General features: G+C 44.5%; 6 protein-coding genes across 8 annotated transcripts; 4 read left to right on the top strand and 2 right to left on the bottom strand.

Moving 5' to 3' along the window:
• The first annotated feature begins 234 nt into the window (after positions 1-234).
• On the top strand, positions 235-2,617 carry f2rl1.1 (coagulation factor II (thrombin) receptor-like 1, tandem duplicate 1). The gene is made up of 2 exons (XM_037265081.1): positions 235-441; positions 935-2,617. The coding sequence occupies exons 1-2, from the start codon at positions 363-365 to the stop codon at positions 1,999-2,001; spliced, it is 1,146 nt and encodes a 381-aa protein (XP_037120976.1). The 5' UTR covers positions 235-362; the 3' UTR covers positions 2,002-2,617.
• Positions 2,618-2,836: 219 nt separating this feature from the next.
• On the top strand, positions 2,837-4,731 carry f2rl1.2 (coagulation factor II (thrombin) receptor-like 1, tandem duplicate 2). The gene is made up of 2 exons (XM_037265080.1): positions 2,837-3,052; positions 3,500-4,731. The coding sequence occupies exons 1-2, from the start codon at positions 2,983-2,985 to the stop codon at positions 4,588-4,590; spliced, it is 1,161 nt and encodes a 386-aa protein (XP_037120975.1). The 5' UTR covers positions 2,837-2,982; the 3' UTR covers positions 4,591-4,731.
• Positions 4,732-7,993: 3,262 nt separating this feature from the next.
• On the top strand, positions 7,994-12,587 carry s100z (S100 calcium binding protein Z). The gene is made up of 4 exons (XM_037265096.1): positions 7,994-8,129; positions 10,038-10,062; positions 11,482-11,683; positions 12,306-12,587. Coding segments are annotated over exons 1-4 (387 nt in total). The 5' UTR covers positions 7,994-8,128; the 3' UTR covers positions 12,465-12,587.
• LOC119131025 (cholesterol 25-hydroxylase-like protein 2) lies at positions 8,131-9,570 on the bottom strand. Its single transcript, XM_037265092.1, is given in 2 exon segments — positions 8,131-8,769; positions 8,771-9,570. Coding segments are annotated over 2 exon segments (876 nt in total). The 5' UTR covers positions 9,503-9,570; the 3' UTR covers positions 8,131-8,625.
• An 894-nt stretch (positions 12,588-13,481) lies between the features above and the next one.
• LOC119131024 (corticotropin-releasing factor-binding protein-like) lies at positions 13,482-16,360 on the bottom strand. Its single transcript, XM_037265091.1, has 7 exons — positions 16,237-16,360; positions 16,063-16,159; positions 15,142-15,299; positions 14,653-14,866; positions 14,209-14,357; positions 13,975-14,095; positions 13,482-13,890 (listed from the first exon to the last, which is right to left on the bottom strand). The coding sequence occupies exons 1-7, from the start codon at positions 16,330-16,332 to the stop codon at positions 13,736-13,738; spliced, it is 990 nt and encodes a 329-aa protein (XP_037120986.1). The 5' UTR covers positions 16,333-16,360; the 3' UTR covers positions 13,482-13,735.
• Positions 16,361-17,350: 990 nt separating this feature from the next.
• On the top strand, positions 17,351-26,644 carry pde8b (phosphodiesterase 8B). 3 transcript variants are annotated; one of them, XM_037265061.1, is made up of 23 exons: positions 17,385-17,474; positions 18,566-18,893; positions 19,822-19,878; positions 20,022-20,212; positions 20,416-20,475; positions 20,958-21,015; positions 21,096-21,184; positions 21,290-21,368; positions 21,458-21,598; positions 21,667-21,755; positions 21,823-21,877; positions 22,556-22,607; positions 22,812-22,889; positions 22,977-23,053; positions 23,179-23,343; positions 23,541-23,586; positions 23,908-24,037; positions 24,127-24,325; positions 24,639-24,856; positions 24,935-25,073; positions 25,155-25,322; positions 25,394-25,523; positions 26,064-26,618. In XM_037265061.1, exons 2-23 carry the CDS (start codon positions 18,609-18,611, stop codon positions 26,171-26,173), a joined length of 2,616 nt encoding a protein of 871 aa, XP_037120956.1. In that variant the 5' UTR covers positions 17,385-17,474; positions 18,566-18,608; the 3' UTR covers positions 26,174-26,618. The 3 variants fall into 3 exon arrangements, with proteins under 3 accessions (XP_037120954.1, XP_037120956.1, XP_037120953.1); XM_037265059.1 differs by having other exon boundaries at positions 17,351-17,474; positions 24,935-25,322; XM_037265058.1 differs by lacking the exon at positions 17,385-17,474 and having other exon boundaries at positions 18,412-18,893; positions 24,935-25,322; positions 26,064-26,644.
• Positions 26,645-27,262: the final 618 nt, after the last annotated feature.

Below are 27,262 nucleotides of genomic sequence, written 5' to 3'. Positions count from 1 at the left end.
GAATATATTTACCATTATAGGCATTTTTCTCTATATATTTATTATATATATATTTATAAATTGAAGACATTTTGCTTGTGATATGAAGTGATAATTGATACTTGAAAAGCAAAATACAAAAAGCAAAAAATAAAATGTCAAAATCTCAGGGACTGAACAGTGGTCGTCAGTACGTCACGATTGGATCCGCGCGGTCATGTGCCATGTGACGTCACCTAGGTGCGAAAACCAGGTCCTGGAAGGGCGGACATTAAGACAAACGCAAGGCGCCACGCCCGTCGACATCACCTGCAATACCACGGTACCTCCCAAAACGACGTCGTTGTTTTTGTTGCATTGAGCAAAACAAGCTGAACGCCGTCATGGCTGCGTGGAGTGAACGATTTTGTGTACTGGTCTTCATTCTCCTTCATTTTCTACACACCTGCTCAGGTGACGAAGGTGAGTGTATTGTTTACGACCAAAAGGCACACAGAAGAAGACCATATGTTGATTTTATGTTCTTAATCAGTGTGTAATATTGTAGGTTTTTGTGTAAGTATGGAGCATTTTATTGCAGGGGAATTGATTTTTAATGTGGTCACATGACATAAAGTGGCGCTTGGCTGTTACGCCCCTACTTCCGGTTAGTCCCCTGGAGGAGAAATACCTCATTATGAAACCGGATGGCTGCAATCTTGTCTTTCCTTTAGTTTGATGACCACAAAGCGTCACCGGCAAATGTAAATAGTTGTGGTTAACAACCACTGGTGTTGAAACCAGGAACTTTATGCAACACAAATGTGAAGCAATGTTATGTGTGTATGATGTAATAATGGGTCAGTGATTCACAAACAAAGATTTGGATGATTGAAATAGATCACACACGCACACAACAAAGCATTAGTTTGGACATTCACAGGAAATCAAGACTATTTTGTGTGTTCCCCCACAGAGAGTTTGCGAGGCTTCACCGGCACCGAGACCACCGATGGGATTTGGGTGGGCGCGCAAGCCAAATCGGTTCTGAGCAGCAGCCTCACCACCGTCTTCCTGCCGGTCCTCTACATCGTGGTGTTCGTGGTGGGCCTGCCTACCAACGCCATGGCCGTCTGGGTGTTCCTCTTCCGCACCAAGACGAAGCACCCGGCGTCAATCTACATGGCCAACCTGGCTCTGGCTGACCTGTTGTTTGTTATCTGGGTGCCGCTGAAGATCGCCTACCACTTCAATGAGAACAACTGGACATATGGCGAGGGGCTGTGCAAGGTCTTGGTGTGCTTCTTCTACGGGAACATGTACTGTTCTATGGCTTTCATCGCCTGCATCAGCGTGCAGCGCTACTGGGTCGTGGTGTACCCGATGGCCCAGCGGCGGCGTGAGAAAATGACAGCGTACGTGGTTTCGGTGGTCATCTGGGTGACTGTGTGGCTCCTCACAGTGCCGCTCTACCTGTACGACCAGGAGGTGCGCGTGGTCAACCTCAACATCCTCACCTGCCATGACGTCACCCGGCCCAGTCAGAAAAAGATGGCGGCGGGCTACTTCCTCACCATGGGCACGTTGGGCTTTGTGGGACCAGCGGTCGTGTGCGTCGTCTCCTATGCGCTCATGCTGCGCGCGCTCCGCACCAGCATGACGGTGGACGTCGGTGTGGCCAAGCAGCGGCGCAAGGCGGTAGTGCTGATCATCATCGTGCTGGTGATGTTCTTGGTGTGCTTCGCACCTAGCAACATCATGCTCTTGGTACACTACGTGCTGCTCCTAAACGAGGTCCCCGACAACCTCTACGGCTTCTACATTACCACGTTGTGCTTGGCCAGCCTCAACAGCTGCATTGATCCCTTCGTCTATTACTTCATCTCGGACGACTTCCGCCAGCACGTGAAAAACACCTTCCTGTGCCGGAGCCAGCGCACTGTGGAGAGGATGCGTGTGTCCTTCAGCGCTCTCAAGTTCTCCAAGAAGAGCAACAACTACACATCTGACTCTGGTGGAAACACGGGCAGCTCGCAATGCTAGCTGGTGCTACGACTCTATCCGGATATAACGGATTGTGTTTACTGTTGTTATTGTTTTAAATAGAGCCGCCAAAGGATCGTGGTTGGTTACCATGTTTGGCCTCATAGTTCTGACGTTCCAAACTTCAAAACAAACCAAAGGCTTTCTCTCATAACAAAGGCTTCTCCAAAATATTCAATGAAAACTTGTCCATAAGTGTCCATATTCTTTCTCACAAGCAGAATGTATTTAGACTTCTCAGTTTAATTTTACATTTCTAATACATGCATTTTCTTCACCTTCAATTCTAATGACAAAAATGGTGATGTTTGTAAGGATGTTTTATACACTTGCAGCAACTTTTTCTTCAGTTTTTAATCTGTCGTGTTTCTTTTGTTTGGGTTGTATCACTTCTACGCACTTTTAATCCTTATGGACCCTTGAGGACACCATGTTTTTCATTCAAGTTGGAGTGGAACGTAAAAACAGCCATCTTGTTAATATCAGAGAATCTTCATTCTAGAAGGGGCTCTAGAACACGTTTATGTTTTATTAAATGATGACTGAGTGTGATTACGATTATTTTTCTTTTGAAACTTTGCATAGTGAAATGAAATAAAGTGCAGCTTTAAAAAACTAACTCAGAGTGAGTCTACAGTAGTAGTTACAAATCAGTTTTTACAGTACAGATTTGAACACAATATAATCAAAAATAAAACGTAAGGTAGGTTGTCATCAGCTTTTTTTGGTTTGGTGATTACGTCATCAAAAGGAGCAACCGGCTTGGCGACTCGCTGATGACGTCACAACGCCCCCAGGCTCAATCTGCCAGGTAGTCTCGGGGCGTGGCCACCGAGTGTCGGTGGAAATGAGTGTCGGAGGACGAGTTGGCCGAGGGTAAAGTTAAAGAACGCGGTATCTGGGCGCGGAAGCAATACTCAGACAAAAGCAGAACATAACGAGGATCAAGCTTGGGGACAGGACACTTAAAAAAAGAAAAAGATGGACCGTGCTCACTTTTGGGCGTTTTCCTTGACCATCTTGTGTCACGTTATGGCCGCGGATAGCGCAGGTAAGTTTTTCCGAAATCAAGATTATTTTTTTTAAACCATCCACATATTTAATGCTTCAGAATAACTTTAGACTATTAGAAATTGTCATTGGTACATTACTCAACTTTTCACTGAGCTCATTGTTCCAACCTCACTTTACCTCAACTCCAAGTCAGGCCTTGGCATCTGGGCAAATAATAATTTTAATACTGCAAATATGTACGCACGGAAATTAAAGTTTTTGTTGAAAAAGCTGACAAGCCACGGATCGTTTGCATTTATTTACATGAACATTAAATATCGAGCGTCACGTGAAGTTTTTTTTGTATTGAATAGTTTAACTGCTGATAAGTTATTTTATGTAACAGGTTTGTGATTGTGCACATGCTAGAAGCTTAGCGTTGATGCTTTATGGTCTTTTCCAATTTAAGTGATACAAATCTTAGTATTCTTTATTTTTTGCGCAGCAAAGGGTCGCGGTTTCGTCGGTTTCATTGACCCAAAGTCCTCGGACCTGGTGGTGGTTGACCGCGCCACCTCCGAGACCTTACAGAGCGGCCTCACCACTGTCTTCCTGCCGATCATCTACATCGTGGTGTTCGTGGTGGGCCTGCCTACCAACGCCATGGCCATCTGGGTCTTCCTGTTCCGCACCAAGAAGAAGCACCCGTCGTCCATCTACATGGCCAACCTGGCTCTGGCCGACCTGCTTTTTGTCATCTGGACACCGCTCAAGATCGCCTACCACCTGGCCGGCAACGACTGGACGTACGGCGAGGTACTCTGCAAGGTCCTGGTGGGCTTCTTCTACGGGAACATGTACTGTTCCATCTTATTCATCGCCTGCCTCAGTGTGCAGCGCTACTGGGTAGTAGCGCATCCGCTTTCCCAACAGCGCAAGAACAATAAGGTGGCGCTGGGCGTGTGCATCGCCATCTGGGTTTTCATCTGGCTCACCACCACGCCACTCTACCTTTACCAGCACACGGCCCAGTTGCGCGAGCCCGCCATCACCACTTGTCACGACGTCAACATCATCCTGAATCCCTTGGACCCCTTCGCATCGGTCCGCCTGCCTTATTTTTACTTTGTCCTGATGGGCACGGTGGTGTTCTTGGTGCCTTGTGTCGTTATCGTGGTGGCCTACGTTCTGCTTCTGCGGGCGCTGGGCCGCGGAAGGAAGGACGGCGCGGCGGCCAAGAACCGGCGGAGGGCGGTGCTGTTGATTATGGTGGTGCTGGTCACCTTCCTGGTGTGCTTCATCCCCAGTAATATCATGCTGGTGCTGCACTATTCGCTGCTCAAGGACGGCGTGACGGACAATGGCTACGCCTTCTACGTCACCACGCTGTGCCTGGCTAGCCTCAACAGCATTCTGGACCCGTTCATCTACTACTTTGTGTCCGACGACTTCCGCCAGCACGTCAAAAACACGCTGCTGTGCCGCAGCAGCCGGACGGTGGAGCGCATGCGAGTGTCCTTCAGTTCCATGAAGTACTCCAAAAGGAGCAAGTCGTTTGTGTCAGACTCAGGGAACACGCAGAGCAGCTCGTGCTAGCAGGGGGACCCGCTAAAGATGGACTTAAGCTGCTTTAGGTTGTCGTCCGCCCAGCTAGACTGGCAATTTCCCACAGACTTTCAAAACGTTTTTAACCTCATTTAATGTTGCATAGTTTTGTAAATAAATAGTAAAACCCAATAAGATGACCGTTCTTTTCAACGACTGCAACTAACGCTCCCAGGCTGGAATTCGCAGAATGCGGCTTTCTCCATGGCTGGCCCAGTCTTGTCCTTCCCAGATAAGAAACTGTTCAACAGGGATAAGTGACCTCAAGCAACCCGCAGATGACGTTCCATTGTTGCACAACGAGCGGTAAGCTACATCAATGTCAGCCCCTGTGGACAAAAATACCAACCCCCCTCCTGCTCCCACTCTCGGGGTCTGTAATTAAAGGCTACCTGGGTCAAGCGAGCCTGCTTCAGGTAAATGATTATTAACAAGTGTCCTGTTACCTTTTGTTGTTTGTTACTGTTTTGTTTGCTAGTCACGTTAAACCTGTGCAAGCAGACAAAAGGTCTTTCTGAATCCCAAGGAAAGAAGACAATTGCATGTATTTGTTCATCTCAAAAAACACTTACCTGCAGCTCATACTTTGCAGTCTGCAGCCAACAGACCAGCTTGTGTGTAATGTAGCCCCCCCCCCCATTTCTTGTATGTTAGAGACTGAACCAGTAACTGAATCATAAGTTAAGATTGTGTACTGTCTCCACTATCAATTTGAAATTATGCCCAATAAATTGATAGACATTTGGAAAGAATGATTTTAATTGGATTCATCAATTGCAAAATTCATTGATATTACAATAATCGCTAATGAGCATCTCTAAAGTTCGAAAATATGCAGCTCATTCATATAAGCAGTAGGACTGGGTTTTAAAAACGATCAATACATTTGAATCGATTTTCCCTTTCATAACCCGATGTCGATTCATATAACCATAAATCGAACGTATATGTGCCATTTAGAGGTAATTCTTCATTCCGCCGCAGGGTGGCCGTATAACTACGGTAATACCCGGTAAAGAAGACAGTCTGGTGAGCAGGTATTCTCCCTGAAAATGAAAATGAAACAATTATTAACCGACTAGTACCAATATCTAATGAGTTTCTTGCTTGTTAGGATAACGAAGTGTATTCGAGGAGCTGTTCTCCATGGAATGAGCCCTCATGTTGATCACCGGTAAGCTTGCTAAGAGGCTAGGCCTCAATACTAATTTGCTATAATAACCTGCTTTAGCTTAACCAATGATTTTGGTTAAAACCACTCAAAGTCCTAGAAATATCGAATATTATTTTCTTATGTTTTATCATGCTTTGCTATGTTGAAATTATTAGAAGAGGATGCTAGTTGGCGATTAGCATGATGCTAACGATAAGCGCGGGAGGTTAGCCGCTATGCTAGCGTGTTCCACTTAACGTAATGTCCATTCATTGTTGGCTGCTAATTGCGAAGCTAGCCAAGCTAAACTGCTATTGTTGATGTTAATTCATTTATTTTGGTTGTATAAAAGCTTTAAAAAGTACAAGTTCGTTAGCTTTAGGTTTTAATTACCACCTAAGGTGCTACAGATTCTTTTTTATGAGTTTACAGTGTGTTTTGCCACTTAATTATACAGCCTGCCCTGTGGTTGGAATTTATATAGATTAGACAACTGCATTGGGTTAAATTCTTAATGTACTAACTATTCATATGTGACTGATGCCCCAAGTTAGAGCAAGTTATCTGTAGCATTGGTTCTCCTGAAAATATCTTAGATATGAAGGAAATATTGGTACTGAAATCCTTCATTGATTCAAAATGTACCTTACAATTAATCTCTTAAAAAAAGAAGAAGATACATTTCTTGTGTTCTTAATGTCTTGTCTTTCAACTACACATTCCCTGCAGCTGATAAGAAAGAAGTGAGGAGATGATTAACTTTAAACTAACAACATAAACCAAAGCCAAGCACACAATGACAGTCCATAGAGGCAAAGAGGCGTGTGACGGCAACTATACAAACGCAAGTGGAACCTTAGTGCCACAAGTGTTTGCGACTCTTTCAAACATGAGCAATTTAACTACCCTGAACTACGAATTACACACAAATGACCAAGCATGTGCTATCGTAAGTTCTGAAGCATGTGGAATGGAAATTACCAGAGATGCCGTAATGTGTCTTATAATAAAATGGACTCAAAAATGAATCAATTCTTTCTATTTCCTTCTATTCCCTAGGCTGATATTTTTTTTAATTATAGCAACTATGTGACCAGATCATCTGGTTAATGATTCATGCTTGAACACATCACCTCTCAGCCGTGTCATCTCTCGGTATCATATTTCTATTCCACAACAGAACTTACTGGGAGGTTACCTAAAAACAAAGGAGCTGTTTTAGTATGATTTCATAGAAAAAACAGTCTACTATTTGAAAAAGCAGAGGTGGCAAAAGTACATTTTATAGCAACATGTTAAATCTCAAGGTTGTTCTGCAAGTTGTGGGTACCTGCATAAAGGACTGTTTTGCCAACCCTTATTTTAGTTTTTTGTATTGTGTGTTTCCCTTGACAACAGCCCCCCTAACAATTTTTTAAACTGCAATACTTCAGCGGTGTGCATGTTTAACACAAATCGGATGTGGTTATACTTGCATATGTTTTTTTGTACTGTGTGTTTCCCTTGACAACAGCCCCCCTAACAATTTTTTAAACTGCAATACTTCAGCGGTGTGCATGTTTAACACAAATCGGATGTGGTTATACTTGCATACGTTTAGTGTTGTAACATGAAGTCTATGGTCCCCGAACTTCTTTAAACGGCAACTGTTTTCGACTGTAGGTTTTACATACATCGATGTATAAGGAGGTGAAGTTCCTCTGCTGCTCGTTTTGACATTTTTCCACTTCCCGTTTTGTTTTTAAAGGATACTTGACTGCAATTGTGGGCGGCTATGGCAGGCATTTTTTGCATCACTGCTGCGAAAATAAACATGACCTCTTGCAACACATTGCCGCTCGTAAAGCAGAAATCACGCCAAACCGGTTCTGGCTGTCCTTTCTGATGAGCCACAAAGGGGAGAGTGTCATAGGGAAGGCAGGGCTTAGTCAGGACTTGCTTTGATTTGCCACTTTAAATAGTTAATTGTTAACAGGGCCTAGTGACACACTTTGACATCAGGCATGAATTTAAAATGCAATACATTTGAATGAAATCATTAAGTATAGTTTTTTTCATGGGTTTAGGTCACATGCAAAAATGGTGCATTTTTATGGCGCATTTTAATTATATAAAAAAAATGTTTGAAATGGAATGTGTATTCTTTTTATATCCAATGTACATATTTAACTCACTTGCACTTTAATTGAGAAGTCCTTTTTAGCGCAGAGTCATTAGTATTGCGGGCCACGCGTCCAGCCCCGGGACCAGTGCTAAAAGACCACCATTCATGCGCAACGGGGAGCCGGCGAGGAAAGAGAATGAGCGAGCGTGGCCGAGATCACACACAACCTCCCGGCTTGCTGAGATTCCCTTAGTGAAAAGACATAGCTGTCAAGTAAGTGCACTTATTGGTTTTATTTTGATTTTTTTTTTCCCATTTATGGAAACAGACCTGAGAGATCACCATCGTAAAAACAGAGCAGTGGAGTAGTTGTAAACAGTCCATTACGGTCCACAATGGCGCACTTATCAGAAAGCCATAAAGTGTAAGCAGTTTAATTTTGTCACCACAAAACAGTCAAATCAGCTTCCCCCACTGAAATGAATGACAATACAATTGGTGCCAGACGTAACGCCGTAAAAATATTTTTTCCACAGGGTTTTGCACTCGATAGTACTGCACTGCATAACAATACAGTATTTGCTGTCCACATAACCAACAAACGTGGAAAATGCAGGATCAAAACAGGACTGTAGTTTTCTCGTTCTTCTTCCATTGAGTCTACTGGAAGGTGAGCACAAAGAATTGCGATGAAGGAGCCGAACAACGGACAAAAAGTCGAAAGGCAGACAGGAAAGGGATCCTTCTGGATCTTGAAGGTGTACAAAAGTTAATCCTTTGCATCGCTGTCGCAGCTGTGTTCGCTGGTAGGCGGCACCATGTGGGTACCCAAAAGCTCGTCCCAGTGCGAGAAGAAAGGGGCAAAGTTGGTGGCGGGCCATCGGTGGTGGGCATCATGCTTAGGGGCGCCCCCCCCATAAGCCAAAGGGTACCAAGTTGTGCATGGACCACGGAAAGTCGTAGCCGCAGTGATCCTCGGTAGATACGTAGACGTTGAAGACCATGAAGCCCCACGTGGTGAGGCAGTGACACCGCAGCAGAACCGGGTCCACCGTGACCCAGAAGCCCACACTGACCAGCTCCCATCCAGACAGGTACTGTGTGACCAGGCTGAACGGGCGCCGGTACTCATGGTGCACCGCGTGGAAGGTGCGGTACAGCCAGGGAATGCGATGGTGCAGCAGGTGCCAGAGATAATACTGGAAGTCGAAGACCATCATGCAGCCCAGGATCCCCAGGGAGAATTCCCAGAGGGTGGGTGCCTGGTGAGGCAGAGGCGTGGGCGGCCTCCACAGCCACTGGCCCACAGCGGCAGGGAAGATGTAGAGCAGGTGGTTGGAGATGGTGACTCCCAGCGTTGTCCCAATCCCCGGCCAGGTGACGGGTCTGTCCGGGTGCAGCCGGTAACGGTTGAGGCCGGGCCAGACGGGTGCCAGTAAGTCCAGCGCGGTGTAGACACCCACCAAAAAGAAGTAAGTGGAGACAGAGAGCACCACAGGGAACAATGGGCTCCTCAGGAGGTCGTGGTGGTTCTGGCGGAGGTAGTCCCAGGCCGGCTGAAGGACCAAATTGGACCCGGGGGGGCCCTCAGTCACGTTGCTCGCCCCCAACATTCGAGATGAAGCCGCCTCGGCGGGAAAGAACATCGACGGCAAATCGTCTGGTGAGGCTGTGCCAACTTGGACGGCCCGACCGTTTAAAGCTCTTATGTATGTTCAAGCCCAACCTCCCACGTACACCCCCCCCCACTTGGCTTTAAAAGAGGGTGCTCAGTAAAGACCCCTTTTCATGGGCACAAGGATGGCAGCCAGCACTTGGGACCCACAGACGCTCTCATTTTTTCCTCTATTTCCATTTGTTCTCCCCAAAACAAAGCAGCTTGTTGATTTTTATCATCGCAAAATTATCATCAATAATTCTAAACATTGATGGCTAATTTTGAATTTTAATTGACACATAATATCATGAGAAGACCCACAAGAAAATCTCACGAACCCACACTTGAAAAGACAATGGAAGGAGTGTCGACATCACTTCCTCTCAGTTAGTGACCACTGTGCGTGTTTTTGTTGTGTTGCGGAATATGTTTTTGGCATGAATAATCAGCCGTCATATAGACGGTGTTTCATTTCCTGTGTCTGACTTCTTTTCCCTCCATTTCTCCCCATCCTTTCTCTGCAGTGCGGGTTGCCAAGGAAACAGCACGGTGAGCTCACATGTTTTTTTTTACATTTACATTTTGGGATACATTGTACAAATATATTCTTAAAAAACATTTTGAAATTGGAGGCAAGGTGGTCAGCACACTGCGGTGCCTCCAGTAGGCCTTTAGAGGGCAGTAGAGCTCAACATAGTGGTGCCTTCATCTGAAGGCTGTCATCTCTATCTCTCTCTCCCTCTCCACATTCTCTCACACACACACACACAGATGCACGCACACACACACGTTTTTGTATTTTATACATGGGGTCAAAGACATTGAAGTTGAGGGTGTTGCAGGGAGCCCTGAGGTCGGCTATTGAGGGTCTCGAAGTGATGTACGGTCCATCAAATGGCCTATGAAGGAACTGTTGATCCGTTGCCCCAGAATTTTAATCTATCTAAGTGACATGGCAATAAGAACCATTTAATGACGCTTGCCTCCATTCCCTAAAGGTCTTGCTGCTGCAAGGCTTTCGTCAAGTTAACAAATGGAAACTTGTTGTGGCAAGTGGAAGACAAATTGTCCTGCGGGGCTCCTCTTTAGGGCCAGACTGTTATTCTGTTCGGTGGCAGTCAGGTCAGGAAAATGATGAAAGGACGAAACCCACCGCGGCTTAAAATAAACCTGGCTACATTGCGAGGAAACTCACGGGATTGTGACACACCGACAAGGTGAAAAGAAACAATTTGCTGCAAGTCAAAGACAAGAGATGCATATTGTTTCATTTTCAGTTCAAAACATGGAAGAACCACTTGTTTGTGCGCATAACGAATGTTGGTATTTTTCGTCAGGGTTCCTAAAAGGTTGCAAACAGTTTTTCATGTCGCAAAGAAATTGTGAACATGTTCAAATTTTGATGGCAGCAAGAAAAACTGTTTGCAATTATTAAAACTGTTTCGCGAACCGAGACTCGACAGTTAATCACTTCATCCAAATCCAAAGCGTTTCTGGTGAGTCGGCTAAGCAAACAGTGAATCGAATCATCTGAATCTCTGGTCCAGTGATTCCAGCCACTGGACCATTCTGGTTCCTACAGACTTCGGACTGTAGGAAACCCTGATTGAGGAGGAGGATTCAAATACTCCTTGAGTTGCCGTGACTCACCTGTTTGACTCCGCTCACATCCGGCTTTCCCGTGAGAGCATGGAAACACCGTAACGATTAAACGCTGCGATTCAGAAGTCGGCATGCAGGCTCCATCCTGTACCTCGCTCCCCTGGGGAGCGGCAGCGTCACACGGGCACATGTTTTGTTTTCCAACCATGCGGCTGGAAAGGAAGATGGTCACCATGGATGCCCTCGCGTGGGGATTTAATTACACCCAAGGGCGGATCCCCCCCCCCACCCGACTACTCCAACTTCCCAGTTTGCGGTTCACTTCCTGACAAACAAGTGAGCCGTCACACCTGAACATCTCTGCAGACCGTTAGGACCTCTCCTCTCTCGTCGTCTTTGTCATCTTCTGCTTGATTGGGCCGACGAGATGCCAAGCCAGCTGGAAGGCGCCATGGACGCACTCATCGCCGTCTTCTACAACTACTCGAGCCACGACGGGGACAAGTACAAGCTGAACAAGGGCGAGCTCAAGCAGCTGCTGCACACCGAGCTCAATGACTTCCTCACGGTAAGCGTTTGACCCTCACTGGGCTTTTGCTCTTCACATGAGATGCGTCTCGCCTAAAACATCGCCCCGTGATCACTTTCAGAGAGATACACAGAATCGTGAGTTTATTATTCGCATTGTCAATCTAATATTTCGACTTGGACAGTTAGAAGCATGTTGAAATGCTCAAGGCTATTGTCGCCATCTTAGAAGCTTGTGTCCATCACCGGTGGAATGTCTGGAGGTCATCCAATCATTGCAGATTACCCCCCACCGCTGATGAGCCCATGTGATAGAAAACTGCATTTTCTGCGATTGAAATCTCGTTGAAAAGCTTCAATGATCGCAGATATGTTTTTTTTTTTCTCGTTATCTCCCATGTGAATGGAAGCAAAAGCCTCAGGTGCTTGCACATCCCCTCTAAATATAGATGCTGCCGTGATGTCATCGCATCCCCACGAGCGGCAATCATGTCTGATTGCGGACCTTGAGTGCATTTAAATCACGAAAGCAAATCGCAGTGACATTTAAATGACTTTTCTTTCAATTTGAAGGAAAGTCCAGCATTAATTGTCGTTCTTGAGTTGCTTATTGTGAAGTGAGTTGAGATGAGTTATAAGAATTTTTTTTTCTTTTTTTCTAGTCACAGAAGGACCCACTGCTAGTGGAGAAGATCATGAATGACTTGGACTCCAACAAAGACAACGAGGTGGACTTCAACGAGTTTGTGGTACTGGTGGCAGCGCTCACCGTCGCCTGCAACGACTTCTTCCAGGAACAGAAGAAAAAGATGACCAAGTAGATGTTCCCTTTTTTAACCACACTGTTGAGAACCACAATCGATGTTGTACTGTTGTCACGAAAGGTGATGATTGCACAGTTGAATAAATGAGAATGCTGATTAAACTATTTTATATTTACAGTATATTCTTTCAGTCTTTGTACACATTTTCAAAAAAACTACATTTGAAAAGAAATATGGTCCACTCTAAAGCAACTGAAAAATTATAAAGGCCAAAAATGACCAGTTTTGTGATGAAGTGGAAAATATATGTCGTGTGAAAGCACATCTGCGTTTCCACAACTTGAGCTGGTGCGAACCTCACACCCCTGGCACGCTAGCGGCCATTTTTGACAAGGGGACGACGATCGATGGCTTTGCTTTTCAAAACGCAACCAGTCAGTGTGACGCACGGACCACCTGCTCCCCATTGCGATGAACCGTCATAACTGACACATTTTCTTGCTTCGGGCAGCAGATCACACACTTTGGGCTCAGCGGAAAATTGTATTTCTCCTTTATCATCACTTGATTGGTGATGACGTTTTCCGGCAAAATAAATCTCGTGGGCTGCTTTTATACTAAAATGCTCATCGTCAACATGACTAGCTTTGATTAAGATGAGCGGATGCCCACAGGAGTGGTTAGCGCAGACAAAAGGTTGCAATCAATCAAATGCGTCCTTTAATAGTTTTGCAACTGACATGTGGGTGTTGTTATTTCTGTGGAAGTATTGATGAGAAAAATATTGGATTCGACGTGATGCTTGCAGTCCAGGATTTTTATGAGGGGGTGTATATTTTTGAGAATAAAAGAAGAAGAAAAAATAAATGACAAAAATCACATTCTAGAGTGAAAAATCTATATATCAGATTTTCTACTCTAGAATGTAATTTTTGTATGTATTATTTATTATTTTATATATATATATATATATATTATTTATATTTCATGGCCGATCGCCATAGCTATAATAGACATGCACAGAAATGACCATAAAAAAATTTCTTTCAACAAGAAACAAGCAATGATTGCTTGGCCATGCGATGTCATTTTATTACAAAAAAAGCATGTGTATACAAATGGCAATGAATTTTTATTTATCAATATCACACCACTAACAATAAATTCAGCACCCGTCCATTGCAAGAATATCACAACAAAAGCAGCAGCGACAACTTTAATCAACAATCATTGCGGATTGTGGGGGCAACCAAAATCTACATAACACAGTTTGCCTTTATTGATATTCCCATTCATGTTTGGTCTTTTGGTTGGACAGATAAGTGAGGTCAGTTGGTCGGGCATATATCCTCCACGTTGTTGATTCTGAGCCTTTGTAGCTCTTGGCTGTCCAGGAGGCGGTAGCTGAAGGAGACCCTGTTGACGTAGCGTCCGCTGGACACCATGCGCACCACCGTGTTGTCGCAGCCCACCTTCACGTGGCCTGCAAAGAAAATAGAATAAGAGCTGAACCACACCTCCATGGGGCATCATAGAAATATAGGACAAATGTATGTGCGGTACTCACTGGGCCTGCCCGATGAGCTGCAGAGCGTTGTTAGGGACAGCATCTTAGACGTGTCTAGACCGCTTCCCCCGAGAACCTGCACCATGTCCTCAGAGTCGCTCGCACATCCCGATGTGGGCCACTGAGGAGATGGGCCAATATTTTAGGGGGAAAAGAAAATACACTCGCAAATGTATGGCCAGGTAACGTAGCCTCTTATGGGAAGAGGAAAACATTCAATTTGTATCATCTCACCTTCGGAAAGTTGCCACGGAGTCCTAAGATGGAAAATTCAGAGATGTCCACCTCTACTGGGTAGACGATGGAGAAGCTGCAGTTGCTGTGCTGTTGTGGGCTTACCAGGGTGAAAGCGCCCTCTGGTGATTGTGAGATGACATTGCAGGCTACAACAACGCAAATTAGACAAGTTAATCATCATCCTAATTCTGGTTGTAAAGAAAAATGCACATTCATGTCATGCATATTAGCGGTAATCAAAATGGCCACAATGTTTGAAATGTGTGCATTATTCTTTTATTTTTTATTAGTGCAATAAAATTGAGGTCGCTCAGAATACTTTTTATAAATTTGTGTGCTATCACTTTTAATTTCCAGAAAATATAAAAACATTTTTGAAGAAAAAAAAAATCAAAGACATCTTTTATTTTTTTATTTCATTCTAGGATTTCGTTTACTTACGGAAAGGGTTGGCGACTTTCCTGAATGTGACCGTGAAGCCGCTGCCGGCGTTGTGCACGCGGAAAAAGATCATTGCCACATTCTGTGAGGAGCGCACGCTTCTCCTGGTGGAAGTGGCGGAATCGCAGTAGTCCACATAGCGTTCGCTTGGGGACAGCGGGTGGTCCTGCGAGCTGGGAAACTTCTCACCCTTCATCACGCAGCCGTCAAACACCTTCAAGATCATACACGAGAGTCAAAGCAATGACACTAGCTCGAACCATTTCGCATGTTTTTTGTTCTTTCAAACATTACATGCTGTTTAAATGTTAGCATTTTTATGTTCAAGATTTACATTAGTTGCCTCCACACAAATAGCCCACACATTTCAACCATTAAGGTTAAATCAGTCACAAAATGGTGCATTAGCATTTAGTTATTGTAGTCCTCACTGTGTTTTCCCATCTCTCAGCACTGAAATCCAATTTCCTGTGGAGGCGATGACCTTACCGTGATAAAGTCTCCCGCCTGGCAGTCGATGTCGACGCCGTCGTACTCGATGTTGACGACCTCGTCGGGCTCAGCCATGAAGAAGACGGCGCAGCTGAGCTGAGGATGCTCAGCCGTGAAGGTGAAGCGACCCTCAACTGCAACCATGTCCACACAACCTGACACACACGTACATTTTGTATTTTGAAGCCTCTAAATTGTCTTTGATATTCATAAAATGTCGGATTTTATTTTATTTATTATAAATAAGCGGTTCAGAAAATGGATGGATGGATAAATTAATTTGTGTGGGAGGTTAATCGATGACTTACTGTTACTATCGGATCATTTCAGTGTTCACAAATTGATGGTTAAGAAAAAATGCTCGTTAAGTTCATTAATAATTGTTTGTTTATTGGATATTACACGTCAACAAAAACATGTTCGGTTGGCTTTAAGACTAAGAAATTGTTTTGGAAAAAACACAACGGCTTCCTCCATCCATCTATTTTCTTCTGCTTATCCTGGGTTGGGTCGCGGGGGCAGCAGATTAAGCAGGGAAGCCCAGACTTCCCACTCAACTGCCACTTTGCACAGCTTTCCCGGGGGCTAATCGGTTTATTGGAGTCTTCCGTGGTGACCAATAATCTTTGCAAATGTAAAAAGTAAACAACACCTAATTGGTTTATTGAAGACTACGCTGCGGAAAACTCTTAACTGTCTTTGAGGTTTACGAAAACACAAAAGTTAATCGAGACAGTTCATCAAAATGTTTTTTTTCCTAAAACATGCAAAATTGTTTAATTGAAGACTCTTATAGAGGTCTCAATAACATTTTAAAAAACTGTAACCACATTATCAGAGATTATATTGCCTCTGATATTTGGTTTGCCTTGATTGACAGGCAATCGTCAGAAATCATCAAAAGTGGGAAAAACTCACGCAGTGGTCGTCTGTACATGAGTAACTCCTGCGCTGTCTCCTTGCGCAGCTCTGAGTTGAAGAATGAGTAGAATTCATCCTTTAGGACGTCGTTATCCTACACCGTATAGAGGACAGGAAAGAATGTTTGATGATGATGATGGTGATGATGATGAAGAGTTAAGACTATCCTACCTCGATATACCTGCAGTTTCCCTTGAGGATGCACAAGCTCAAGAGCAAGAAGAAGAGCCGCTGCCGAAAAGTGCGCTCCGTCATCATTGTCGTCATCGCATCGCCGGAGCCTCCGTGTGGCCGCCGCCGCCTTTTGTAAGTTCTGTGAGGACCACCTGCCACCCGCCCCGAGCCCACTGAGTCCCATTACCGAGTGATTGCGCACTTGTGACGAGAGCAAGGATGATGACAGCGAGAATGGGGGAGGGTGTCAACACCGGGCATCGGGATTCCATTCGCTCACGCTAAGCATCCAAACACACCCTGAGATCAAAAGAAGTATTTGGCTAAATTCAATGAAGACAAATTGAAATTTAAGTATCCATCATCATTGATCATCGATACTGTCGATACTTGGATTAAACGCAGGGATGCCGTTGCCTGCATTTCCCTTTACGTAAATGAGCTCGATAGTGCTTCTTCAGCATTAGTTAGTTACCATAAAATGAAGATTAAAAGTGTTTTCATTGGAAGCAATCTGTCCATTAAGTGGCACTCGACTGTTTATAGCAAAGAGCCGATGGCTGTTTTTTTTTTTCATGACGTTCACTCAGCACCTGGATGATGACGATTAAACCGATTACATGGCATCCCTGTATGACGCCATTGAAAGACCGCCGGCAATGTAAAGCAGCTCGGCTCAGGTGTCGGCTGTGCAAATTGACTGCTGCAATCACTAGATTATAAAATGCAGGACTTGTTGGGTTTTAAAGAGGCCGTGGCTACCAAAACATGTATGAAAAACGCTGATATTTACAAAAAGCTTATGCATGGAAAATTCTTGGGAAAACTCAATTGTTTTGAATTCAAAAAAAAAATATCTCGTACAGGGCCAAGGTTTAAGGACACTGCCTAAGAGAAGATGCTCGACTCTGAACTGGCTGGTGGCGACTGGCACATTCAGGACAACATGTTTGTGTGTCTGAGATGAGCTCGCCCATCAAGCTGGAAACCTCCATCAAAAATAATCACATGCCTTTAGGGCCCGATAGAAATTAAAGGGCTAAATCTAGCAAGAGGGCGGACGATATCACTGCCTGTCATTTCTAAGAAATAAAAACTGAATTTCCTCCAGAAGATGCTGTAAATGGCCCATGAGATAACGGCTGACGTCAGAGCTGTCCTGATTGCAAAAATGATCGGTTGCCCGGACGACGACTTGATCTCAGTGGCCAGTAGAGGCCATCTTGAATCTCAAGGTAAGTTGACAGCAGTCTTAATAAAACTGTATTTGTAGGGTTTTTTTTCTTTTCATTTTAAAATTCCTGTCAGAAATTAGCTGTAATAAGCATGACAGGCCAGTAGTTGGCAGTAAGTAAGCAAACACTACAGTCTACATGTGTTGCTCCACCGTTTGAGTCGGGAAACACTGACAGACAATCATACCAGAGCATGTGTGTGTGTGTGTGTGTTTGCAAAAGGCGGATTCAGTTGAGCCGTGCATAATTGAGATTTGGGGAAACAAAGGCCGGCTTATGTCATAACGGGCTAAGCTAGTCGACACTGCCAGCAGAAGAGGCTCAACGGCAACTTCCTGTTGATGGCCATGACAGCGTCTTCAGCATCTTTTACCTCGGAGTGTGTCTCCTCCCACAAGAGAACACACAATCACATCTTGTGTGTACTATACTGTCAGGGCTGGGCAAACCTTTGTGCTCGTGGGCCTTTGGACTTTTTTTTTTTTTTTTTTTAAATGGACGGGCACTGATAATCTGTAAATTACATTTGAACATAAACGGTACAGCAACACATACAGATAGACTATATCATATTTTTGAGGGGGAGGCTTGAACAGATTCATAGCATTTTCCTTCATTTCAATTGTGAAAGATGAAGGTACGAACGGGGTCATGGAAAGAATTAAACTTGTACCTCAAGGCACTACTTACTATTATTACCATTATTGTTGTTATTTCCTAACAGTATAAATGGGGCTGAGTACACTGCCCAGAGGCACCTCAGTTACAGTGTCTGGTTTTTTATTTTTTATTTTATAACTTTGGTCAGTTCCACAGGCATGATGAAAAACTATTATGACTTTTGATCATGTGCAGAGATTGGGCGCAGGGAGGGGGGGGGGTATTATGTCATATTGTGAGTGGGTGGGATATTGAGGGGGAATAACTAATGTCATATCAAGTCAGTTCCTCCCGACGACTGAGCTTAACATACTATAGAAGAAGCGGGGTGGTGTGATGCGTTCAGGTGCCGCTCCATTCATTCATTAGACGCCGCGTAGCAGAGCCATCGTGCCGGATCAAATATGACATACTGGCTGCTGCTTTAGCAGAAAAGGAGGAGGAGGACTGGGACTCGGCTCAGCGGGGGGCGGCATGGGCTGTGCACCTAGCATCCACGTCTCGCAAAGCGGCGTCATCTACTGCCGCGACTCGGACGAGTCCAACTCGCCGCACCAGACCACCACCACCATCTCGCAGGGGGGCGGCGGCGCGCTGCACGGCCTCTTCATCAAGACCGACGCGGCCGAAGCTATCCCGTCTGTCATCGCCTACCAGAGCCGACATTCGAGCTTCAACCTCCGCCAGCGTCGGGACACGGGAGGAGGCGCGCACGTCCTCATTGAGGCCGAGACGCAGACGAGCGACGCCGGCGTCAAGGTAACCGCGAGCGGGCCCGTGTTTATGTCCCGCGGAACAGAGGGCCAGCAGCACTATAGTATCGACGTGACGTCACCGTCAGTCGCAGTGCTTGTGGATGCACATGCACTGCCCCTTATAGAAATTCAGTGGACTCCCCAAACCTGCCGATTTGCCTGTTTGCAAATTCTTTTTCATTTCCCTTCATCCATTCAAGGATGCATAGATGAAACCAGGTGCATCCACCGCTGTCTTGGTTAAAACGCTTATCTTGCTCATATGATGCATGATAAAAGTAGGCTCATGCAACAAGCTTGCAAAAGTTAGTCAAATTACAACTCCCCCCCACACACACACACACACATTCTAGAAACAAACACAGCAGTTCAGTGGGTTTACATTTTACAAAAGTCAGCTATGTGAATAGAATAAATCCAGAAATAAACCAGGATGCAAAACGTGGGAGCAAATGAACACATGCTTGTTTTAATAGCTCTCTGTAACACCCTGTCACAAGTGTGTGTGGTTAGGGTGGGTGGAGGGGTGTGTGTATCAACTGTTGCTTCAGAAGTAATCAATGATACCATTGATTATTTGAGACCAACACTTGAAGCATTCCCCTGCTGCAGGACCTTGACAATCTTCCAGGGTGTTGATCATGCTCCCGTGGCTCTACGTGTGTGAGTGTTATTATGTGCATGTTTGTATGCACAAGCAGTTTGTTTACCCCTCTGGTTAGTGTGTGCGCGAGTCACATGAAGGCGTTGATGCTGACACTCGCGCCTGAAGGTCAGTAAGATGGTGATGAGAGTCATCGCAAGGTTGTTAACAATGTGTGTTCTGTGGTGAGCAAGTACCTGAATTTAACCCTTACGCACTTCCAGTGTGTGTGACCCTCAACCTAAACCCATAAATTCCTGTGCAGATGTTTTTGTCTCTCTCTTGGCAGGTTTCTTCTTCAGAACAATGTGTGGGACCCATGAGAGTGAACCAGGAGCCCATTCAGGTGAGACAAGTTTTGATACCTCAAGGTCACTCATGAGCAACATCCAAGAATTTGGAGGAAAGGATGTGGGTGGTTAAAACTAGGGTGCAAATTTTAAGGGGTGCTACAACAATTATTCATCAGGTGTTTCTAACCTTGCGCAGGTCTTGCTGGTGTTCGCCACGGAGGACAACCAGAGCGACGCCTTGTGGTGGGCGTGTGACCGCGCCGGTTTTAGGTGCAACATCGCCCGGACGCCCGAGTCTGCGCTCGAGTGTTTCCTGGACAAACATCACGAGATCGTTGTCATCGACGGACGCCACCCTCGCTACTTTGAACCCGAGGTCGTGTGCCGGTGAGGGATGTGATCAATTCATTTTGTCCAAATTCATTTCCAGAACTAAACTTGTCCTTGACTGCCACCCAATTTGAACCTTGTATCCTGCAGAGATATCCAATGCTGAATCGTGAAGAGAACATTATGTGTCCTCAGACCTTGTGAGCATGTCTGACATTGTTTGTTCTGGTCTTGATTTATCTTTTGCTATTGTTTTGCAGTATGATCCGTGCCACGAAGCCTTCAGAAAACACAGTTCTTCTTGCCGTTGTGCCACAAAAGTAAGCTCATACATGATTTTTTTTTTTGTAAAAACAATGACATGTATCTGCTTGTATCTGGAAAACCATTCTGGGTCACTCATATCTCAAGGCACCACTGTCTAATAATTCTCAGTATCTAAAATTACATAAGAATTCCCAGTATCTAAAAATAGGGCTTAAATGGAAGTATATTTCAAGACCTTTTTGGTTAATTATCCCCTGAGGTCAGTTTTCAACATGAAATTTGGTTGGCATTTGTTAAGGCAGAATTCACGCGTTTCAAAAACAAATGTGTCATTTAAATTTGAATGGTCCATTTTCGGGTCATTTTTGGTCATTCCCAGAGCTTCTTGAAATGGAAACGAGTTGAAAGTGGTCTGATCAAAGCTTAAGAGGTTTTTATGCCACCCACATTCAATAATTTGTTATCCGTTCAGTTCAATGTTGAGCCTTTTATAGCACATTCGACTATCCATGTGACTTTGTGTGTTGTGTTGTAGGCCATCTGACCAGGACGAAACCTCTGTTCTTCCCCTTCTGTGCGCCGGATTCAGCCGAGTATGTACTTCCCGACTTTTTTTTTTTTTCCCGAAGCCAATGAACACACAGACAGCAGTCGTCTCTTCGCGCCTTTGCAGAGGTTTGTGGAGAACGCCAGCGTGTTGGCGTGCTATAACGAACTGATTCAACTTGAGCACGGAGAAGTGAGATGTCACTTCAAACTCAGGTACATCACACGAGGCAGAGTCGGGTTTACAAATTCGCGAGCTGTTCGGAGAACCATACACACGTATTTGTTTTTATGTGTATGCGACCATTCCTGTTTTGACAGGGCTTGTAACTCGGCCTTCGCGGCTCTCGAGAAGTGCCAGGAAGCCGTGGAGATCACCAGTGAAGACCACGTCATACAGGTAGGAGGGAAAGACTAACAAAAAACTCTTTTTCCATAAGGAGGCACATATTCTATTGACATGGATGTGTTTTTATCAAATATTGACAGTATGTGAACCCCGCCTTTGAGCGCATGATGGGCTACTGCAAGGGCGAACTGATCGGCAAGGAGCTGACAGAGCTCCCGAAGAGCGACAGAAACAGGGCGGACCTCTTTGATGCCATCAACAGCTGCATCGAAAAAGGAAAGGTGAGTCCGACCCAATGCCCGCCACCGCTGAGATTGGTCGGAACTTCAGAACGACTTGTCACTCACAGGAATGGCAGGGGGTTTGTTACGCCAGAAAGAAATCAGGTGACAGCGTGGCGCAACATGTCAACATAACGCCTGTCGTTGGCCAAGGAGGGTGAGTCCAGACATCAAACGAAGAACGTTTCAGAGATGACAACTTTCTTCTCACTTTTTCCCAACAGGAAGATCCGACACTTCGTAGCCATCAAGAGGCCGCACCCGGACAACAACAGTCAAGTAGGTGTTCTGAAAATGACCTAATAAGCGTGAGTTGATATCGTTTGGTGTGTTTTGGGAAAACTGGAAAGCGTAAAAGACACAAAATATAAGAACATAACGATACTTGAGATTTTTCTGAAACCAAATTTTTGCCTATGTTGAGTAGCAACAATCCACCGTGTCGCTTTGCTCAGCGAGGCTCCCGTCCCAATCACGTCACGCTGCGCTAAGCTACGGCTAAGCGTCGGGATAAGGCCCGCGAGGGCAGGTGGCCAGCCTCAGGCCTATTTATATGAATGAGGGGCTAGCGTTAGCGCTTTTCCCCTCCTTAGCTGTGCTTTTGGAAGCACTCGAGACTTAAAGCATGTTCTGTTTAACTTTTACCTCACGCTTAAGGGCCGCCATCATCTCAAGTGCTTGGTTGAGATCATTTTGTAGACATTTTTTATTTGCACAGCACAGCCCAACAAGCTCTTTAAATCTGGCAACTGTGTATGTTTGTATGAGCTCAATCCAATTTACTTTGTATGTGCCAACTTCTTCCTGTAACTCATCAGTTGTTCAAATAAAGAAAATAGCCATGGCATTGTATGCTTACAATGTCCGAAGATTCTATTGTCAGAATGTGTAATTTTGCATTTCATTGAGTGTCTCTCAACCTCCAAATGAATTCTTTCTTTAATTTTGCGGTGTCAGGTGCACAAGTATAACAAGGAGGATCGGTGCAGTGTTGAATACTCCCACTCAGGTAATTTGTTTTGTTTATATCGCCTTTATCCGTGTTACCAGTAAATTTAGCACAAACCTTGTTGCTTCAAAGAGCAGAGCAATTATAAATGTGTTGTTATATTTCTATTTCTGACATGTTAGCACAGATATGTAATCATTCTAGTGCATTTTTAGTAATTTTTCTTTTGTTTGTTTTTACCGCCTCCCACCTTGTTATTTTAAGAGTGCCACTCTCTACTCCATCGTGACAGGAGGAAAGACTCGATGGATACCAGATCACTCAGCTCCCGCAGTAGTGACGGTAAAAAAGTTTTATGCTTGAATAAAACTTTATTTCATTATTATTACTTCTTACAATGTTAATAATTCTTTGAAATTCCTCCACTAGCTGCCAGTTTACAGAACCGGAGACACTCTTCCGTCGCCAGGATTCACTCCATGACCATCGAGGCTCCCATCACTAAGGTTGCTTTTTTATTTATTTATTTTATTTAAGATGTTTTAGGAATGGGTTCGATGACAACAATGAATGTACCATACCATTTTATATTATTTCTGTTCGAGAAATCCAAGTATGTCCATTTGAACAGGTGATCAACATCATCAATGCTGCCCAGGAGAATAGCCCACTGACGGTGGCCGATGCTCTGGAGCGCGTTCTCGAGATCCTGAGGACTGCCGAGCTCTACTCGCCTCAGCTGGCAACCAAGGAGGACGACCCACACGCCAACGACCTGGTCGGTGGGCTCATGAACGTAAGAGACACTAGAAATACTTGAGATATGCATTTTGATTGTGCCTGACAAGTCTCCTTTTTTGTAACATTATCATCCATCATGCAAATGCAAAATGGCGTTGAGCAGTAATAGTTACCAGTATAGTAAAATAATTACTCATTGTCCCGTAATTTAAATGACACTCATCTTTGCAGTTGTTTTATTTCCTTCCACAGGACGGGCTGCGACGGCTATCTGGCAACGAGTATGTTTTCACCAAAAGTAAGTGAGCCTCAACCGGCAGTTGGAACACTTATGAATTCACAGACTCAAATTGATGAACATTTTTTAAATGTAATGTACCACACACTTAAAAATAGGTACATTTGAATGGCTTTACAGTATTTTATAACAATTTTATTACTATTTATTTTTACTATTAAATAACTATTCATTATTGTTCATGTTTATTGTTTCTGATTTAATTTGAGTAATATTTATTTTTTTCCCCATATTTTCATTTATGTTTTAATATTTTTTATCTCATTATTCTTTGTATTGCATGACTGGAAGGGGGTTTGATGAGATAATGGTTTCTTCCAGACATGAGCCAAAGCCAGCTGGCACTTCCTGTTACACTGAGCGATGTCCCTCAGTCCGTCGCTGACATGCTTAACGATGAGGAATGCTGGGAGTTCAACATCCTCGATTTGGAGGCGGCCACGCACAAAAGGTAGTTGTGCAGTGTGTGCCTTTGATTAGATCATCTGGCTTATGTAGTTTTTAACAAAAACTCCCAAAATTGTAATTGGTGACTCGAAGGCCCCTGACTTACCTGGGCCTGAAGATCTTCACCAGTTTCGGGGTGTGCGACTTCCTCGACTGTACCGAGACATCGCTTCGCTCCTGGCTGCAGCTGATGGAGGCCAGCTATCACTCATCCAACGCCTACCATAACTCTACGCACGCCGCTGATGTGTTGCATGCAACTGCTTACTTCTTACGCAAGGAGAGAGTCAAGGTTAGTGTCATGTTGATTGATCCATAAATTGTGCGTGAAAACCATGAGGGACAAAGAATAGAGCCTTGAGGGACTCCTCAAGCACAACTAAAAAGGACTGTAACTTATTTTACTTGCCCAATTATGTTATTATTCTTGTAGCGTTAACTTTATTCTCATAACATTGCAACTTCACAGCCGTATAAGACACATTTCCGGCCTACTGTATTGCATTGTATGGAAAACACAAGGGGATTGCACATGGAGCCCTGAGGGATGGCTCAAAAATTATCAGCATGTGGCATCACCAAAATGTCAGCTGTCTTTTCTTCAGAGCAGTCTAGATCAGCTGGATGTGGTGGCGGCGTTGATTGCAGCCACCGTGCACGACGTGGACCACCCGGGGCGAACCAACTCGTTCTTGTGTAACGCCGGCAGCGAGCTGGCTATCCTGTACAACGACACGGCAGTGCTGGAGAGCCACCACTCCGCTCTCGCCTTCCAGCTCACCATGCGCGACGGCAAGAGTAACATCTTCAAGAACATAGAGCGGTCAGTGGCATCGTCACTCTTGACATCTCACTACTCCAACGTATTTTGGAATCTCATCATTGTTCCAAACGTCAACAGGAACCAATTCCGAACGTTGCGGCAGGCCATCATTGACATGGTGCTGGCCACGGAGATGACGCGACACTTTGAGCACGTCAACAAGTTTGTCAACAGTATCAACAAGCCCATGGCGGCCATCGATGAGACTGACACCTGTGTGAGTAGAACATCTATGTATGTAAATACTGAGTTGCTAAGCCAACATGACGGGAAAGTGTATCGTGTGTGTTGTGCGCAGAGCATGAACAGCGACCGCGAGGGTCAAACCAACCTCAAGAACTCTCCGGAGAACCGGTTGCTGATCAAGCGAATGCTTATCAAGTGCGCCGACGTGGCCAATCCGTGCAGGCCGCTGGAACTCTGCATCGAGTGGGCGGGGCGCATCTCCGAGGAGTACTTTGCACAGGTGCATGTCATGGAGCTAGGCTGCTGTAAACATCGCACCGTCGTCACGGTGATCTTTTTCTGTTCTCACAGACGGATGAGGAGAAGAGGCAGGGGCTTCCCGTGGTCATGCCAGTGTTTGACCGCAACACCTGCAGCGTGCCCAAGTCGCAGCTCTCTTTTATTGACTACTTCATCACCGACATGTTTGACGCCTGGGATGGTAGGAATGATGCAATAAGAGCGGACTAATATTGTGTGTGTGTGTAGTATGTCTGGGAAGCACTGGTGCTAGTGGCCTCGTTCCCACTCCAGATCAAATTTGATTCTCCCCGAGAGATGACTTGTTTGGCTTGTTTTCTGTCCAGCGTGGCTCTGATGTCACGGAAAGATTCCTCATCTACGCTGAGGGGATGGAGAGAAACCTCCTGGGGGCGTGAAAACCCGAGGAAGTCAGGGCTAAGGGGTTTTACGATGAGGGCAACGAGATGTCGCGCAGACCCTCAGGATGCATAAGAGAATAATGCCCGTGTGGCTCACGTTAACTTTATTTCTGTCAAATTACCAATTTATTCTCATAGTACTATTGGACCGTTTAATCTTAAAATTCAAATTTCTTTCCTTGTAAACATCACAATTTATTTGCGCAACATTATGATTGTGGAATTATGACTTCGACTTTTCCGAAACTGCCCCCCCTGCTCCCTCAAACGATGCATTAACATGACGACCGACACTTAGGTATTTATGGTTGTCTCCACAGCCTTCGCCAGCCTGCCAGATCTCATGGAGCACTTGTCGGAGAACTACAAGTACTGGAAGACTCTGGACGACATGAAGTGTAAGAGTCTGCGTCCTCCGCCGCCATCTTGACTGCCAACATGGAGTCTGTCCTCCTCACCCGGGGGAGACAAGCCTCTCTGAGAGATTTTAAAAAACAAATATATTTTTTGTACATGCAGATCCAAGTACATTGTGGGTTTCAAAACTTTTAATCAGGAAAAGTATGCGTGTTGAAACCTGCCACCAGGAAAAGTGTGCATTGAAAACTTTTACAAGTTTCAAGGGTAACAGGCTTCAACACCCAAACTATCTGGGTTGGTGACTGTTGAATCACGCACGTCATATGGTACATTACACCAATTTTATAGTATAGTGTAATAGCGCCATCTAGTGCATACAATAAGTCTCTACAGGCTCACCGGTTTAAAAAAGAAAAAAAAGGGAGAGATTAATGGTCATGTTTACATAACTGATAAAGTGCCATGTGAATGAAAGGAGTATATGTGAAAATCATGGGAAAAGTAAGTTTGGAAAATATGTTTACATGATATTTGTATTGGAGGAAAAAAAAGTTACATAACATGCAAATCTGCAAATCAGATTGAAATTTATTCACGTGAAAAAAATGCTTAGGTTTTTTTTGTGTAATAAAAACATAACCCCAAAAAGCATTTATTATGCGATCAACGAGAAGCACATAACTCAGACATTAGTAAGCACTATCAGCTTCTAGCGCGTTTGCAGGCAACATCTGATCTGCTTCAAAACGAATATTTTGTATTAACCACGTCATTATAAAACATACTCGAGTTCAAATTTATCGACGTGACTAGTTATAAGTGTTTAGACAGGAGAATTCAAAGAGTATCACGTGACTACACTCAGCCCAATATCAACCACAAGGTGGCGCTCCTACACAACATCCCTGCGACAGATGGTGTAACAGGATGTTCAAAATATGAATCAGCCCCTTTTTGCTATTAACAGAGTAATACAAATCTTCATCTGTATTTAATTTAAGCTTTAATTGCGTTGCTTCCTGAGCAACAGAAAAATACTTCAAAATGTATTATTGAATATACCTTACTAGAAATGTCGGCATCTTAAACCGTAGGGCAGCAACCACTCATTTTTAATGATGACTGCGTTATTATACATCGGAACGAAGTTGTAAACAAA

Source organism: Syngnathus acus, chromosome 12 (assembly GCF_901709675.1).
Source record: "Syngnathus acus chromosome 12, fSynAcu1.2, whole genome shotgun sequence".
Lineage (NCBI taxonomy): Eukaryota > Metazoa > Chordata > Actinopteri > Syngnathiformes > Syngnathidae > Syngnathus > Syngnathus acus.
The sequence above is the reverse complement of the archived record's forward strand: the minus strand, read 5'-3'. Positions and strand labels throughout refer to the sequence as shown.

Bases quoted from the DNA above. Each gene is read 5' to 3' on its own strand.
- pde8b (XM_037265058.1), top strand. From the start codon at position 18,609: ATGGGCTGTGCACCTAGCATCCACGTCTCGCAAAGCGGCGTCATCTAC. The intron at 21,878-22,555 runs GTAGGTGTTCTG...TTGCGGTGTCAG, and splicing joins ACCCGGACAACAACAGTCAA to GTGCACAAGTATAACAAGGA. The intron at 23,587-23,907 runs GTAAGTGAGCCT...GGTTTCTTCCAG, and splicing joins CGAGTATGTTTTCACCAAAA to ACATGAGCCAAAGCCAGCTG.
- LOC119131024 (XM_037265091.1), bottom strand. From the start codon at position 16,332: ATGACGACAATGATGACGGAGCGCACTTTTCGGCAGCGGCTCTTCTTC. The intron at 14,358-14,652 runs GTAAGTAAACGA...GCGTTGTTGTAG, and splicing joins GAAAGTCGCCAACCCTTTCC to CCTGCAATGTCATCTCACAA. The intron at 13,891-13,974 runs GTGAGTACCGCA...TTTTCTTTGCAG, and splicing joins CAGCTCATCGGGCAGGCCCA to GCCACGTGAAGGTGGGCTGC.
- f2rl1.1 (XM_037265081.1), top strand. From the start codon at position 363: ATGGCTGCGTGGAGTGAACGATTTTGTGTACTGGTCTTCATTCTCCTT. The intron at 442-934 runs GTGAGTGTATTG...GTTCCCCCACAG, and splicing joins CACCTGCTCAGGTGACGAAG to AGAGTTTGCGAGGCTTCACC.
- s100z (XM_037265096.1), top strand. The intron at 10,063-11,481 runs GTGAGCTCACAT...ACATCTCTGCAG, and splicing joins GTTGCCAAGGAAACAGCACG to ACCGTTAGGACCTCTCCTCT. The intron at 11,684-12,305 runs GTAAGCGTTTGA...CTTTTTTTCTAG, and splicing joins AGCTCAATGACTTCCTCACG to TCACAGAAGGACCCACTGCT.
- f2rl1.2 (XM_037265080.1), top strand. From the start codon at position 2,983: ATGGACCGTGCTCACTTTTGGGCGTTTTCCTTGACCATCTTGTGTCAC. The intron at 3,053-3,499 runs GTAAGTTTTTCC...TTTTTTGCGCAG, and splicing joins TATGGCCGCGGATAGCGCAG to CAAAGGGTCGCGGTTTCGTC.